We start from the raw sequence: 18,225 nt of genomic DNA, 5'->3' as shown, positions 1-18,225 counted from the left end.
CTGAGATCATCTATATGTGTACATACAGCATTTCAATTATTAGTTAATAAATTGAATAATTTGTAGCAATATATAAAAAAACATATAAAGCATTTCAAACTCTTTTATCTCCAAGGTTTTTCTCTGAAATTTGAGGGTTGCAACACTAATAGGATAATACATTGGACCTAAATTAAAAAAAACAAAACAAAGTGACCATGAGTAGTGCTTATTGAAAAATGAGACTTCTATGCATAATCCTGCAAGCACAGGAGTTAAATAATCACTGGCCATCCAATGGCGAAAGAGAATCACTGTGCACTCGGAGGTCTGCCATGGAGCTAGTGGTGAAGATGGCATCTTCTTAGAACATAGCAAAAACAGGATCCTCGACCTGCCATCACTGCAGGATGACTACACACAGATAAGTATATGCCATACTTGCTGATTATGGCAGAAGTTTACCACCCACTAACAAATATAGTTCTCCTTTAAGTAAATACACATATACAGATTTAAAGTTATATGACTTGGAGAGTGGTCTCCCTCTTTGGCTTTAAGGTTTTATCATTTAGTGTGTGTTTTCTATGTAATTTAATAACTTGTAATGTGAAATAAAACGGAATTATTTTAGAGTATTTGTTTATAGGTTATACCTATACAATACTTCTATTTCCTTTTCCAAATTTTGAGTTCATTTTGTTTATTCTGGAGAATGGGACTCATATCATTGGTCAGACTTATTTGGTCACAGCCAAGATTCTCTTTTGTATTTGTGACATAGTCTCAAGGAATCTGGGGCAGTTGGGGGATATGTACTTGTTCTGGCCTGAGTTTTCCTAAACAAGGATGCTGGAATAGCAATTTCTCTTTCTCAGTTACATTTAAATGCTGAAGCACAGACAAGCCCTTTTAGATCTTCTCTTCTGATGGCCTTTCAAAAGTCATTCACTTACACTTTATGTCTTGGCTGCTGCTGGTGTAATTCACTCAGTTCTGTGTGAAGACAAGCCATTATCACATTAGGGTCAGTGCATCAGCTGCAGAAAGCATGCCTGCTGAGTAATAATGGCTCACAAGTCTTTTGTAATTAGATTACAGTGTATTACAGCCTATCCTGTGCTGTGAAGTCTCTGTCCAGATAAGAGCACTTGAGTTAATCAGAAAATTCCTGCAATATATTGTTCTGACTCCTAACAAACTCTTATTGGCACAAAAGGTTACTCACTGTTACAATGACAATTTAATTACCACTAAGTAATGTTGGGGCTTCCCTGCTGTCATTTGCTGACACTTGTCAAGGAAGGATGTTTAGTATATGCAAAATGGAGCTTTTTTAGTGGCTAGGCCCTGGGAAATATACAGAACTGACAGCATAGCAGCCATGCATTTTTTTGCACAAAATAAGCCAGAACTTATGTCAAAGTGACAGGTTCTCTTAGCTGAGAACTCCCATCCACTCATACCTTTCCTTCCCCCCACCAACCAGTTTGTATGCAACCCATATCTAAGCAACATGTCAGTTTGTAATGGAAGAGAAGCTCACCCAAGGTTAATAACTTACTTTCAAGCTACAGTGTTTGGAACTATAAATAGGCTTCTCAGGCCTGAGCAATGCATCTTGGGGCAAGTTACAAGCCCATACCTAGATATACAGAAAGAAATTACTAGTTCAGCAAAGAACTAGTAGGAACAGAACAGCAGTAGGGAAGCTTGGCAAAGATGGTGTGGAAGACTGTCCTATCAAGCGAACCTATTCATTTTCTTAAAGAAGAAGAAAGCAAATGTACATGTTGTGGGGTTTATAAAACCTTTAAGCGTATATTGATAATATTCCTGAGATCCCTAACTGTCCTGCTTTTGATCTGATTGGTGGATTTTCCAAAAATATTTTTTAAAAGGATATTCCCTATCCCTTACATTTATGTTACCAGTGAACCCTTTCTGCATCTTTTTCCTCTGTAGAATTATTCCTTCTTGTAATGAAGGAGCCTATAACCTCCTCCCTTGTGGCAGTGTTTAGGTCAGGCAACCAATCACTCAGTCTTTGCACTGCCACATGAACAGGGGAAGATTCCATCACCACCACTTATTCTTTTTTCTTTTTTATTACTATGATTATGAGGTGGGAGCCAAATGTAATTTATTAAAAATTGTACCCTTGCTTAATGAATTAACTGACTTAATATCCTTCAAGGTAGTTTCCTGCTGCATTGATCCATCAGTCCCTGAACATTTTTTAAATTTTTTTAATACATTTTAAATATTTTTTTCCAAAAAAAATGTATGCTAATACAGACATTACAGTTCAGACAGTAACAAAAAGGAAACACAAACAGAAACTGGCCACAACTTCTCCAGTAGAAAACAAAATGAAAGGGGGATGCAAAAAAACCCCAAAGAAACAAAAAAAAATTACGAAACAAACATAACAGAAGTCTGAAGGCCATAGGGCAAACATATAAAATATTATACACATCACACAATCAAAGATGCAGTAGTCTGGTATCTAGGTCAGGGTAAGAGTGATGGCCTAACCAGGGAGTCCATACCCTATAAAAACTGGGCATGCATAATCATGGTGTCTGTGTCTCTGGAGATTACAATGCAATTAGTAGTCTAGTAGCTAAGAATATGTGGTTGATTAGCCTGTTTGCATGTTTGCGAAATGAGGGGCCAAGTTTGTGTAATAAAGCTTCCCAGGGATTCCTGCTTATGGTAGTATGCAGTATAGTGCGCAAGTAATTGTGCCCACGTATCCACAAACGCTTGACCATTGGGCATTCCCACCTTATATGTAGGAAAGGACCCGAGGCAGCGCAACTCCTAAAACACCTAGAGGAACTCCCTGGGACAAATTTACCAGTTCTAGCCGGGACCATGTACCAATGGAACAGCATTTTATATGCGTTTTTCTGCATGAGGACATTCGTGGAGAATGAGGAAACAGCTTGCCAGACGGCATCCCAAATATCTGCTGGAAGGGTAGAACCCAAATCTGTTTCCCACTTTGCCCTTTATGACAAAGTCTGAGGCCTTGCTTTGACCAGGGCTATGTATAGAAAGGACACCAAACCTGCTGATTGTGGGTTACTTAGGTGGGTTACTTAAGATTCAAAGGTTGTCAGTGAAAGAGATTTTATACAATCTTTATAATCTTTCAATAATGATAAAATAAAATGTCTTACCTGCCAGTAACAGAAGAATTCCCTGTCAGGGAGAAACCAATGTTCTTTTAAGTACATAAATGTCTTGACCCCAGTAAAGATAAGTAAGTGATACATGACGAACCAGTGTATTAGCCCACCAGGTAAAAGTCTGGGGATTGGTAGTAGCTGGGGGCAAATATAGAGCAACGCCAGCCTGGGATTTTACCCGATCCCAAATGCCCAGTACAAAAGACACAAAACACTTGGTCGGTGCGGGTTCAATATTTTTTGTTGCTCCAAATGGAGAATCTGTGCTGGCACAGGGATTGGCAGCGTATGTAAAATATGAAGCAATTTGGGTAAATAAGTAATTTGTATTTTGCCTATCCAAGAGATGGGAAAAGTTTGCCACTTAAGCAATAGCTTAGATAGCCTTTTAAATAAAGGAGAATAATTCACTTGATACAGGGAAGTTAAATGAAAGGAGATATTGACCCCCAAATAAGGGATAACATCTACCCATTGAATAGCAAAATTAAGTTTCAGGGACGAAACTGTGTTCCGGCAAAGATACATTAAGGGCTTTTGATTTAACATCATTAACCATTAGCCCTGAAAATTGTGCAAACGCTGCCAATGTGGAGCTTAAATTTGGAAGCGATGTCACGGGAGATGACACCAACAAAAGCACATCATCCGCAAATAACATATGTGATGGGTCTGAACTCCCTTTATAAGGGACACCGTTGTCTAGTGCCTCTGAGAAAGGGGAAGGAAGAAGATTCAAACCATATATATTTCTCAGAAGCATAAGGGAATGTATAAAGAGCTGATACAATTAATGAACTCAGGTCTGAACCCCCATTTCTTCAGAACAAAAAAACAGGGCCATGACACCAAATCAAATGCTTTCCCGATATCAAGTGACAAGAACATGAATCGTGTTGGGTGTAAATGTAAAAGTTGTTCCACTCTGTGAATATTGTGTCCGGCCTGGCGACGGGGGACAAAGTCCATCTGATCCTTATGGAACAGGGAGCCAAGAAATTTGATATGGTTGGCAAGAATTTTGGCATCTGTGTTCAGCAATGAAATTGGCCTATAATTTGCCCAGGAGTGTGGGTCAGGGGAAGGTTTGGGTAGCATGACAATACAGGCCTTAAGAGCTTCTGATGAAAAGCTAGAGCTTTCTTTAAAATCGTTGTAAAGTATCATCAAGTAAGGTCTAATAATGCCTACCATTTCCTTACATCTTAGAAAAAAGCTGTCAGGCCCAAGGCATTTGCCAGTGTTTAGGGATTTAATTGCTGAACGGATTTCCAGTTCTGGTATATCTGCCTATGTAGGTTCTAGATAGGTCTATCATAGGTATATCAAAGGACTCAAAAAAATATTCTTCAGCTAAGGATTCCTCGAATCTAGGCGGGGAAGAGTAAAGTTGAGAGTGTCTCGATTGAAATTCCTGAAGAATCTCTACACGATTGCTAGTAAGATGTTTCGTGAGCGTACATAAAGAAATTAAGTTAGATATCGGTGTCAAGCAACAAAGACACTTGAGCTGACATTGGACCTGGTTTATTTCTGCATTGATAAAATTTTTGCCTAGACTAAAGCTACGTACACACTTCCAATTATTATCGTTGGAAAACGAACGACGAACGATCCTGCACGATATCTACGAACGATCGTATAGCACCGATCCTGCACATAGAGATAACGACACGATCGTTCGTAGATATTGTACACACAATAGATACGATCGTTTGAGCGATAGAGGAACTATGTGCACGACAGGAAAGTGAACGAACGTTCGTTCATTACGCATGCTCAGACCATGGACGATCAACGAACGATCGTACACACGAACGATGGTCAACGATCGTCGTCCAATCCGATCCGCCGGTCCGGTCGTTCGTTTCCAACGACTTTCCTCGTTCGTCGGCGTCGTTGGTTACTTTTTTTACGAACGATCTTTGCCCAACCGATCGTTCGTCGTTCGTTCGTCGTTCATTTTGAACGATAAAAATTGGAAGTGTGTACGCACCTTAACGGAGATGGAGTTCTGCTGTCTGAGACAGACACAAATTGAGTTCAGACTGAATTTTAAACAAAGAAACTTTTCGTAGCAACACTAGGGGTTAATTTGTACCATAGAGATGACACAGACCCTTTATTGAGGATAAAAAAACTCCCGTGAAATAGTTTCCAGCAATGCATGGCCAGAACCATTTTTTTGCTATAAATAAGCATCTGACTTGCATTCTCTTGGAGCCTGTTTTATTCTGAAGTGCCATGCACTTGGCTTCCTCTGTGAATCTTTGATGTATGAAAACCAGGAGAAAATATTCTAATTGCTAAATAAACAAACAAACCAGAAAGCCTCATCCTAACCGATGAACTGACAATAAGCATAAAAATGGGATTATCTTGTACAATTCTCTCTTAAAAGAACATACCAAGATATGTCCTAATCATTCATATTGGCTCCTCAGAAAATGTCTGCCCTGTGAAACGGGGAATTTTGTTTTTTCCACAGATGATATTACTTTGGGTCTTTGACAGATTGGATAATTATATGGGTAGTAAGAAGTTGTATGTTATAACAGACTATGATTCTTCTTTAAGGACAGAATGAGCAATATATAATGTATTGCTATTTTTAAATTAGTATCTTGTGTACTGTGACTGATCTGCAGCTAAGAGAACCTGTCTGTGTTTGCAGAATGTAACTGTAACCAGCACGGATCGGAACATGAGCGCTGCAATGAAACCGGTGATTGTGTGTGCAGGCCTGGAGCCACCGGGACCAAGTGTGATGAGTGCTTGCTTGGCTACCACTGGAGGCAAGGCTGCCATTGTAAGTAGCATAAGCCACAAGGAAGACTAATGTACAAACATGATGGATGGTCTGGCTATTAAGATTGTGCCACTTTGCTTAGATGGCAGGTCCAAATTTCATCCTACTTCCTGTTGGGAAAAGAAGTAGCAGGAAATTAGTGGAAATTCATAGGCACTAAATAGGTAAATAGGCACTGTCACTTTGCTTATTCATTGTTTGGGCAAAAAGAACCACCCAGAACTCCTCATACTCACCGTGCCAGCTTCCTGATCACGCATGCCACAACCGCAGCCAAGCAGCCAAATCCTTATTATAGAGCACGAAAAGTAGCAGTGACGTCAGTCTTATAAACAGGAATCACACCTAGCAATGGGCTGCTAGAACCAAGTACGGGGGATAGTAGGCACTGGCAAGGTAAGTATCCAGGATCGGGAGGGAGAAATTTGATAGATAGGGTTGAAGTGGAAATTTAAAAAAACACCATCACTTTGTTCTGCGTGAACAAGGTGACAATGTCTCTTTAAATATGAAGGCTGAGTGATTTACTCAAAACAGAGCTCCCTCCAGTGGCTAATCTATAAATTGTTATATTTATTACAATATAAACATATGAAAGTCAACATGTACGAATATAAAAATAACAAAAAATGCTTTAACATACTTCCTAACAGTGTCTAGGTTTGGGCCAGAGTACAAAGCTAATCATAAACCTAACAGTTAGGTTTGCATTTTATTTTGTGTTTGCTTTATAAAAAAACAGCTTGCTGTTTACCACTAGCTTTAGGAAGTTGCTAAATGCAGGGCATTTGCACATCCCTAACACCAAAAATGGGTTACTATTTCTTCTATTGGCACCAACAATAAGACAGTACTCCTCCCACTAATACCATATTCCTTTCATTGGCACTAATGATGGGGTATGAGTTCTACCACTCGCACCAATGATGGGGCACTGTTCCTCCCACTTACACTCAGCGATGGAACACTATTCCTCCTGACACCAAAGATGAGACACTATTGCTCCCACTGACACAAAGATGGAGCGCAGTATTCTTCCAAATGATACCAACAATGGGGCACTATTCCTCCCAATAATTAATTGGGCAATGTTCCCCCAAGTACAGCGACTGGGCACTATTTCTCCATTTGGACACAATAATGCACCAATGTTCCTTCCTTTTGTTACAACTGATGCAAAATTTTCTTGACAGGTAAACAAAAAATGTAGCACTATTCCTCCCACTAACACCAACAATAAGGCATTATTCCATCTTCAAATGATGCCGGAATGTTTTTTACTTACATTTTTCAACAATATGATAAAAAGTGAACGGGTCCATGTTTTAAATATTTAATGACTTCTGCTCCACATTCTGTCTAAAATAAAATAAAACAAATCTTTTTACATTTACAAAAAAACAAGTAATGAAAATTGTACAAAATAACATTAGGAGAGCTTACACAGGGAATCTGTCTAGACTGGTCTATAATTCCCAATCTGCTCTGAAGACTCTGAAGTTCTGCGTAGGAGACCTTTACCCATGTGTGATTAAGTAATGCAAGACACATTAAATCCCAAGATGCAGCTTGCCTTTTGCTCTGCTGTGTCAGGAGATTTGTGGTATTTTGAAAAGGATCTAAATTATGTTTATATCAGCTGCACACCAAAATATTTTCCATGGATATTACATGGGATATAGATGTTGGTTTTGCTTTCTTTTTAGTTTAATAAATTTTTATTAGAATTTTCCAGAACATACAAATAACAGACGATGGTAAAGTAAAACTGTCATTACATTTAGAAAAAAAAACATAGACAACTTAAAAAACATAAAATAACATTGCAAAAACATAAAAAAAGACAAATACAAATAAAATGGGTGTACTCGAAACCTGCAGTGTAGTTGAGGGGGGGTGACTATTCATCATAAGTTAAAGAGCCTGGGGTCTAAGTCAGGAGTGGTGTGATGGTCCAGCCAAGGTGTCCAAACCTTGTAGAATTTAGGCATATAATCATTGGCAATAGCAGACATTTTTTCCAGCACCATTGTGTCTGACAATCTGGACATTACTGCCTGAAAATTGAGGGAAGGTTTCTTCCAAGCTGCTGCAATCACCTGTCGTGTGGCTAGAAAAATTAATTATATCAGTTTACCCTTACTCTTAGAAAAAGTAGGGTTCTGTTTGTGGAGCAGGGCCATCCAAGGGTCCCTCTGGATAGATACATGTAGAACCGATCTAATATAATTAAAGTTTCTTATCCAAAGTTTCTTATCCAAAGCCCACCAGCGAAAGGCTACAGGTTTATCATACGCTGGTTCAAAAGAGGGGCAATTGAGAATTCCGGTTGAGAGTGTATGTTCGGACATCAGAAAGTCCCCCGTTCAGTTTGGGTCTCCCGGGGTGCCAGACAAACCGCAGCACTTTTCTTTGCTCAGCCTTAAGTGCCTGCAAGGGAACTGGTATAGGGAGCGTGCAAAACAAGTAGAGTAGTTTTGGGAGATAGGTCATTTTGATTGCATGTATCCTGCCTAGCCACGACAGCGGAAGACATTGCCACCTGGAACGTAAACTAGAAAGTTCACGAAATAATGGTGGGTAGTTAGCTTGATAGATAGAAGATAATCGAGGTGTAATCTTAATACCCAAATAGGGGATGACTCCCAACCATTTATAGGCAAAATGGGGTTGTAAAGCTTCGACTCCTGAAGTTGGCAAAGAAACATTGAGGGCCTTAGATTTGTCACTATTCACCACTAAACCAGAGATCTCTGAAAACTGAGTAAGCAGGTTGTGCAGATTGGGCAGAGTTGTAGTTGGGGCTGTTAAAGTCAATAGTGGTTTTGCTTTCTTATTTAAAGGACTATTTCATTAATTTGAAAACAATAATGAAAACTTTAATCTGATCAATTTGAAAATAAAAGGTATTTTTATACTCAGCAAACTTTAGTACCTGAACCTGTTGTCATGTCATTGTAGATGTTGGTGAATATTTTTTGTCCTACGTTCATATTTTGCACAGTATCATTACTAGGTTAGCAGAAAAATATTCTATAATTCCTTTTTAAACTTGCTAAGACTTTCCTAATAATATCTTTTCAGTTTTAGTTGTCTTTATTTATAAAACAGTGAATCTGCCATTACCTTAAACATTCCCTGGTGGAAATTGATTACTACTATTGAAACACATGAACCTGGAGGATTGCCATGAGAGAATGTTTGAGGTAAAGTCTGATTCCCTGTTTTAAATATAGAGACCAATTTGTTTGTATTAAACTATGTCCACATGGTTTTATATCTGGGATATATTTACTTCTCTAGTGGTTGAAATTGATGGATTTATGTCTTTTTTCAACCCTACTTACTTACTATGTAAAGTTTACAAAACAACATTGGGATTTTTAGTGACTGTCATAGTACCAATTAAATCACTGTAAAGTAGAGGGGCAATAAAATTATTAAGGCTACTTATGTATTGTCACCCTTCATGGTAATATAGAGTGCACAATTATGGTTTAAGATCTGGTAGGGTAAAGTGGGAAAACAGTGTCAGGCCATTAAAAAGGTTATAAATTCAGCACATTTGTTCCCAGGGTAAAAGACTAAAAAAAGTGGCCCTTTAGACATAAGTGAGTAGCAAAGGAGGGAAAAGAGGGGAATAGGAAAGTGGGGGTATGCCTTCAAAGGTCAATCATTTAGAACGGGTAGGCATGCTGACTCTATAATGAGGTAAATGGTAAGAAGGGAGTGATCAAAGGTATCAGGAAGGTAATTTGTTATCCAAGGTTTCTAAAGGCGTTATCAAAGCTGTAGACCAGTGTTTCTCAACCAGGGTTTCTCTAGAGGTTTGTTTGGTTTTTTTTTGCACATTTAACAATTTGTGTCACCCAGGTCAGTTATCACTGATACCAATTATATTTTTGAATATCTCTAAAGGTGATTTTTTCCCACAGTATTATACTGTAAGTTGGTATATATAGTTGGTATAGTATTTATAACAGGGGCTTTATAAGACCTGCACGTTATTTCAATTGTTCTCCTATGTTAAAAATGCAAGGCCCTGGTCAGCACCAGTATTCACCAGACACCAGTCCCCTAATCTAATGCCGCAGACTTCACGTATAGCAAGCCTTGGGAGACTGGTTGCGTCTCCCAGCACTCAGTTGTCCCCAGGACTTAACCCCCCTAGCGTTCTAATTCTGTCATTTTTTTATGCAAAAAGTGACCCTATTTTTTTTGCGTAGAAATTTTTGTTTATATTGTGGGCCTGTAATTCTTAGGATTAACTCCCAGGTATAATTAATATATTTATTTATTATATTAGAACCATAATTTATAAAATAATACATAATTATAAATCATTATTATAAAAAAAAATGAAATATTAGCCAAAAACAATGTAATTTATCCAAAAAAAAAAATTTTATCAAAAATTTCCTTCTGAAATTTTCCAAACAAGGGTGCAATATTATTGATTGGCATCACCCTCTGGATTTACTATTGGTGATCGCATCTGCAGTTAGATGCGATGCACCAAGCAGAAATCCTGCATGGTGCATCGCATCTAACTGCAGATGCGGGCATCGGGGTGGTGGGGACCCGGGCAGTATTTAAAAGCAGATTATTAAGTAATTTCCTGCCCGGCCACGCCCCCCGACGGAGAAGCGCCCCGCCATCACAGCGGGATCGTGAGATCGCCGCTGGAGCGCGGGGATAAGGTAAGAGGGACCCTCAAAGGTACCCCGAGTGTGACTCGGGATTAGCGCTTTTTGCATTTTTTTCCACCCCGAGTCACACTCGGGAATACCGCTAGGGGGGTTAAGTGTGCAGAGAATGGTGTCTGGGGATGGACCCGCAGCTGAACAGGAGCCCACATATAAACAGTACAGGAATTACCATAAAAACCAGAAAACAAACCGAATCCACCAAACGAGGTACAAAGGAATGGGCACAAGCAGAGTCGGGGGTCACAGGCGGAGGTCAGTGAAGGCAGGGAACAGGCAAACGTCAGCAACAGAAAAACACAATCTTTCCAGCACAAATAAGCCCAGCTAACGCTACAACAGGCACAGAAGACTGGAAGCAGGGAGGCTATAAAGCCCCAGCAGCAAGTGACAGCATGGGATTACACAGGAACCACTCTGCACAGCTCCAATTTCCACTCAGCTCTGCAGCCTCAGTACAGGGGATGCAGCAACCAGCAGAGCATTAATCGTAAAACTCCTGTGCTACTGCAAGCCCAGCCGCTGGAGGGAGTAGGCCAAGCACACCCTCCTGCGGGGGAGCAGCACCTGGGATTGTAGGCCCAAGCGGTGCCTCCTAACAAATAGATTGAGAAACCTTGGTGTAAACAATGTTATTAGCAGTCATTACTCACTTTATTTTTGGATAATCCCATCAAATATGCAGTTGGGTGCCCAGGATTCACCAATTTTGATAACACTGTTATTTTTTTACCATTTTAAAGCACTGTTTATTTTTTTTTTATTCCAGCCAATGTTTGCGATGATGAACTACTCATATGTCAGAATGGTGGAACTTGCCATCAAGGCCAGCGATGCATCTGCTCCAGTGGCTTTAAAGGGTCCCTATGCCAGGATGCCAAATGTGACTCCACCCATAGGAACTGTGACTCCGCCTCCAGTACCATGGTCATGTCAATTCTACTCCTTGTATGTACGCTGCTACTGAGCTTGGAAGGCATTTAAAGCCGATGAATATCATTGGCTTAACACACTGCAGGAGGTGTCTACATGTCACGTTTCTCCCCTGTTAGGAAGAACAAAATACAAAAATCTGGGGGAGGTATTAATGGTAATTCAACTTCTGCAGTGCCTTATTGCCTTGTGACATGGGACTTAAAAAGAAAAAGTCCATGGCATGTGTAATATGTGGAGAATATTACTGCTCCAGTCCTCAGGTGGAAGATATTATCTTTTGAAGATTTGTAGTGTGGCTCATTTTACCTTCCCACAGTTGGAATCAGCTTGAGTCAAACAAAAAACAAAAGTGTTGAGTCAAACAAAAAAGGATGTCACCTGAACCCTCCCCCTTTTATATCAGGTTGAAAATAGAGAAGGGTAACAGATCTTACAAATAGGGAAGGTTGAGGAGGTTGAGGTTGAAGAGGTCCTTTCCTGTTGTGATATAGATAATGGACTCCAAAAAAAACAGTAAAGTGTAAACAGTGCCAAAAACAGTAAATATATAAGTACAGAGATGATTATACAAGATTGCCACACTGGAGGTTGTCACCATTGCAGAGAAAGAGAAGCATACCAATCATAACTATCTGGCTTTGACTGTTTACCATTTCTTTGTGTGATGAGATGTTCTGCCTAAACTAACCCACATATTGTTTTATTTGGGGGGAAAGGATGCATTGTGCAATCGCACTTATTGACCCTCCAAAAAATGTTATTTTTAAAAAAAAGAAAATCAGATGCATACAGTTTTTTGTTTTTACTTTTACATTTTAGTGTAAGATTAATTCATGTTCACTGTGATACGCAATTACTCTATCTTTGTGCAGTAGAGAAGGGATTGGGGATGGTCTGGGATTGAAGAGGTATGGGCATCTCTTTTCAGGGTTACGGGTTCAAAGGGACTGTTCTAAGTCAAGCGGAGCAGTTCAAATAGAACAACAAGACTATATTTAAAAAATATAATTAAAAAAAATTATGACAGGGCAGAGTATGACAAAGAAACAGATTCTATTGATATATTGTATATCCATTTTCTTTTTGTAGAAGATTATTTTTTGTTTCAATGTTATATTAAAGCAGGAAGAGGAATGCTTTATCTTAAGGTCTCAGACATGTTCTTAATATCCAAAGTAAACAAATTGTGTATTAGCACTTCTTGTCGTCTCTGTCTTTTCACATTGGTGTCATGTATTTTGAGGACTTTAATTAAAGAATTTCTATAGTCACATCACATTGTGATGTGACTATAGACACAAGAGAAACTAGCATTAATATACAGTAAATTGACTAGCAAAATGTTTTTTTTGGGGCACACAAAACATTAGGGACACTAAAGAAATATGTTTTCCTTTGAGTGCGATTTTCCCAAATCCTATTCTGGGAACAGCTATCTCATGGTCACGCATGTTATGGTGGAACCCCTATTACCACAAACCTTAGGGATACCTTAGGCATAGCACCAAAAATCTACTGAATCAGTATTGGCAACTATCCCAAATCAGAGCACTACTGACCACCAGGAGTTCTGCACTGTGCCTCCTGGCTGCCCAAAACTTCTTGCATTAAACCAAAGCTTTAAACTCATATCCAGAAAAAGGTTCAGAAAGCAAGAAAACTGTGACTTATGAGCTTCCTTTGACCCCTGTCCTGGACCTGCTCTCTGGCTCTTAATTGGTCAAAGGTCAAATATAAGCTGTGCCTGGGTCAGATCATGCCACCCACAATCACATTTCGGTGCCAGGACTGCTGTTGGTACATTTTGTCTTTGCTAACCTACCTTCATTTGCCTGCTTACTATAATAGCCCTTTCATAACATTTGATTTGACGACTCCCACACCTGACTAATGAGCTGAATGAGCTTTGGCTTCATACCCTAACCTCATCTTGCTCTACATTATTGTATAATCAATGTTTATTGAAATTTTCAATAATGGATGGAGACAGCCAGAAGTCGTTTAGTGGTGGCTGACTTATACCTTTTCAGCCTATATGCATGTTTGATAAAATGAACCAGCAGTATGCATCTTAGTGCCCACTGAAACGGTAAAGGTGTTGTGTCAGTCTCAAAAGCTATAAAATCCTTGACAACTTTGGTTAAATCTGCCATGCAAGTTGGAAATTTAAGTAGATTGTCATTTAATTTCTAATTATTTCAAGGCGTACTGTTTGGAGAAGAATCTAGCGATAAAAAGACCAGCACATGATCAGACCACAGAAAGTTCCTAATGGTAGCGGCAGAGTCAAAAGGTATTGAGATACTATAAATTCATCCACCAATGAAAAGAGTTGGGAGTCATTTTGTAAATTTAGACAGTTTTGCATGGGAACATGCTGTAGACTTTGAAGAAGAATCCAGCACTGGATCAAATACAAAATTAAAATCACGTCCTAGCAGTACTATACCTTCCTGGAATTGCAAAAGGTGTCGAAGTGTTCAGGAACCATAAGTATTGGTATCTTGATTTGGCAGATAAACACTTGCAATAGCGTATTTTCTCCCTTCAATTAAAATTTTTAAAAATAGAAATCTACCATTAGGACCTGCTCATTGTGCTAAAACTACATGTGGTAATGTGGATTACTATGGGTTACTATGAAATATCTTTTCCGCATGGTTGGAATGCTATCGGTGCAGAAATGTGTCTCTTGAAGCATACTAATGTGAACCTTCTGCTTGTGAAGATTATGGAGTGATTGTGATCTTTTATTAGGGGTAATAAATCCCTGAACATATTACGAACATAACTTCAAGGGGGCCATTGATATTTTGTCTATAAGGCTGTGTCAACTGGGGTGAGTAGAGGTGAGGGTAACCTTCCCATAGTAACAGAAAAGGGAATATGTAAGAAGGGAAAAACAAAAAGAAAAGGAAAAAAAGAAAAAGCGAGTATTACAGATACTCGCACTCAAAGAACAACAGACTCAAGTAAAGTCAAAAAAAATATTACCGAAGTAAGAGATCTACTTCGGGGAGTGGAGGACTATGAGCCAAAAAGGGATGCAAGTACGTTTATGTATGTTTCCATACCTGAGCATAATATAGAACATATATAAGTGCCTCTACACATCATTGGCAAATAGTATCAGAGTATAAGAAAGAACAATTGTGCAACATTGCCTAAAGTAGGTATCGAATAAACAGGTAAGTAACAAAACTAGACTATACAAGTCAAAAGAAAAAAAAAAAAAAGAAAACACACCATAGGGCCTGATATAGGCCTAACACTGCAAAAAGGATATGATGGAAATCTTTCCTGACCAGATCACAGTCTTCCTTTTATGAGGTATGTCTTTGTCAAACCTCTGGAGAATTTGAATTAAACCAGTCATGGGATAACAAGAAAACATATTGCAATCTTGGGTAATAGGAGAGTTATCGGTTCAGCTAAGCTGTGAGATAAGAATGCACAGATTATCCCAGTTCGGGTTTAACTTGAGACCATTGAGGTAATTCAATTGGTGGAAGATTCAAAGTGGTTAGAATCTTAGAGAGATCTTCTAAATCCCTAAATATCAGGACTTGTCAATAAAGGCGAACCTGTAACTGGAAGGGGAAGCCCCAGCGGTAATGTATGTACCTTGATTGTGGCATCCAAAAGGGGTTTATGGGCTCTCCAAAGCAGCATGTTGAATACTCATTTGGCAGTAGCCATCAAATCAGGTGTAGTAGTAGCCTCTAGTAACCCTCGGATTCGCACATGTTGTGCCTATTGTGGTTTTCCACATCATCAATAGAACCAAAAATTGTTATACGCAAGCCACGAACCCTCAAAATGCTCTACATTTAGACTTGTCATTTCCATGTCTGCCCGAGGACTCAGTCCTGTGTTTGTGAACCCCTGGTCCTCTATCAGTCCTTGTCCCCCTAACCCTATTTGTGTACCCATGTCCTGGTGGCAGTTAAGTGCTGGTATGGTGCTATGGTGCAAGCCTCACAAGACAGGGCAGTGGCTTGTCTTTGGGTAAAAGCTTTAAATTGGGGGACTGGTGTCTGGGTAAGTATTTACCCTGGAGCTGGGCTTTGCAGATCACATGAAAAACAACCTCCAAGCTACTGGTGCTATTCAAAAAATTCTTAAGTTGAACAAAAACCACTAAGGTTTGGTTTACCTTTGTCTGAATTCTCAGTGTAGGTATATATATCCTCACACCTACTAGGCAGGTATAAATACAATTAGAACTCTGGTACTGGTATTTATTTTTCTTTAAACCCTCTGTATGTAAATAGCATCCTTCAGTTTGGTGGATATTTACAAACAGGTATGTCCCAAGATCAAACAATTGACAAAAAGTAGTTGAGCTGAAACTCTACAGGAATGCCAGGATAAAAATCTGTAAGTACCGCGCAGGCAAACTATGTTTTTTGTATACATCTCAAGGTTAAATCTCTGCCTACAATGTACTTTTAATCAGTGTGGCCTTCTATCAAACAGTTAAGGGATGCAAAGAATCCAAATCTACCTGGTGACAAGGTTAACAATCTTGTCACTGTTTCTGAAGTTGGGATGGCTGCTAATAAATGAATGTCCTGATCTCCTAAAGCAAACACTTTAGGATTGTCTGTATTAAATTTATATTTGCGAGCTCAAGGATCCACATGCAAGAGCACCCGATTCCTAAATGTTCACACATTTGATTAATATATTAAATGATAAATTTTAATTTAATTTAAATTTTAAAGGTGCTTCAAAATCAATAAATAAACAATTTTTAAACTTTTTTCATCCTAAAAAAATTAAATAGGAATGAAACCCTACAAAACATTATGAATATCAATTGTGTCTGTGAGGCCACAATTATTATTATTAATAAACAGGATTTTTATAGCGCCAAGATATTACGCAGCGCTGTACATTAAATAGGGGTTGCAAATGACAGACGAATATAGACAGTGATACAGGAGGAAAGGACCCTGCCCCAAATAGCACAAGATAATGGAAAGTCAGTATGTGCCACATTGTTTGCGTATGGTTCTGTGCAGCTCAGTTGGTGGAACATTTGGATTATAGTAATAATTTGCAACTGGGTGTCAACTCTCATTTAAATAAAAATATCCTCTATGCTCCAAAGCATAGTATAGCATGTTGTTTCTGCAAAAAAAAAAAAAAAAAAAATAGCTCTGTGTTTGCATATTTTGGTTATAGTTTGGACCTTTCACCAAATTTTTTACTTTACATAAAAAGGTAAACAACCCCTTTATGTAAAGTAAAAATGATCTTTTCTTTCTTCTATTAGCATCCTTTAAAAAAAATGGCTGCACAATGTCTCCTGGCTGCACATTGTGTGCTTCTCCTGCTCCCTTAAAGCAGGCTATGTCACCCAATCTTGCGCCTGCGCAGTTCAAGACTAGGTGACGTAGGAAGGAGAAAGATGGTGGATGATGGAAAGTGATATATATTTTTTTTAAATTTAGGTCCGCTTTAAGTAGTTGAGTGACAGTATTTTTGTTTCAATCAAGTTTTATAACATAAAAACAACAGCATACGTTATCCAGGTAACGTAAATGCATAAAACAAGGGAACATAACATTAAACATAAATATTGTACAAAACATGTCAGAGAGGTAAAAAAACCTGGGGAAATATCAATGAAAAATAATAGTCTATTGGTTACAGCAGGGGTCGGCAAACTTTTTGGACTACTAGTCCATTTCAGGAGGTCAACTAGGCCAGAAAAAACAAGGTGTCCAAGGAAAGGTTTTTTCCAACCGTGACTACAAGCGAGCAGCCTCAGTCTTCTGCTCATCCGCGGTTTAGTCTCTGTACGTGTGCGGATGCTTAACATCAAAATCTCCCTTGAGATTCAACCGCTTGTTGGTTAGTGTTGTTGCACACTAAACACAGGGATTTGTTGCCGCATTGGACGACAAAATATTTCTGTCAGTCCATTCCGGGTTGAAGACACAATGTTCGAGGTCAACCTTCCGGAGACTGGTAGCTGCACGTTGCTTCTGCTCTTTAGGCATAGTAATTGGGGTTACTGTGCGGGAACTCGATGATATCGCGGGAACTCGCGATAACGCAACAATTCAATTAGGCTGGATTTAGCAATAAATAACTAGGGGGGCGTTAGGCCGGACTGGAATACTGGCTAGGCCATATCCGGCCTAAAGGCCAGAGTTTGCCTACCTCTGGGTTACAGGATTTATCCATCAGAACAATATTGTATATACCTGAGTAAAAAAAAAACAAAAAAAAAATGGGAATGACAATATTTATATTCACGTAACGAAGTCACTAAACCCTAACTGGGGAGGGGGGGGGGGAGCAGGGGGAAAGACAAATATTAAGCCCTGTGGTTCATAGGGGAAGGGAGCAATGGATATGGGGCAAGGTAAGGGAGGAAAGGAGAGAAAAGAGAAATAAATCACACGCACGAATACAAGACTTTTCTAGAGCTGCTCCAACTCTCTGGAATGGTCTTCCTCGTCCTATTCGGCTTGCTCCTACTTTCTGCTCATTTAAAAGAGCACTCAAAACCCATTTTTTCAAACTTGCCTACCCGGCTTCTTCTGTCATTTGAAACCATCACTACTTCCCACACTACATATCT

The 18,225-nt window shown here is 39.1% G+C and overlaps 1 protein-coding gene across 9 annotated transcripts in view; it reads left to right on the top strand.

Moving 5' to 3' along the window:
- The window catches only part of NTNG2 (netrin G2), a 196,368-nt gene extending 183,547 nt beyond the window's left edge, over positions 1-12,821 (top strand). For 8 of the 9 annotated variants that reach the window (XM_072430751.1, XM_072430752.1, XM_072430755.1 and 5 more), the window contains 2 exons: positions 5,851-5,985; positions 11,461-12,821. In XM_072430751.1, the coding sequence (XP_072286852.1) occupies positions 5,851-5,985; positions 11,461-11,675 (350 nt within the window). In that variant the 3' untranslated portion in view covers positions 11,676-12,821. The other variant, XM_072430757.1, reaches the window with a different exon arrangement.
- Positions 12,822-18,225: the final 5,404 nt, after the last annotated feature.

Source organism: Pyxicephalus adspersus, chromosome Z (genome assembly GCF_032062135.1).
Source record: "Pyxicephalus adspersus chromosome Z, UCB_Pads_2.0, whole genome shotgun sequence".
Lineage (NCBI taxonomy): Eukaryota > Metazoa > Chordata > Amphibia > Anura > Pyxicephalidae > Pyxicephalus > Pyxicephalus adspersus.
The sequence above is the reverse complement of the archived record's forward strand: the minus strand, read 5'-3'. Positions and strand labels throughout refer to the sequence as shown.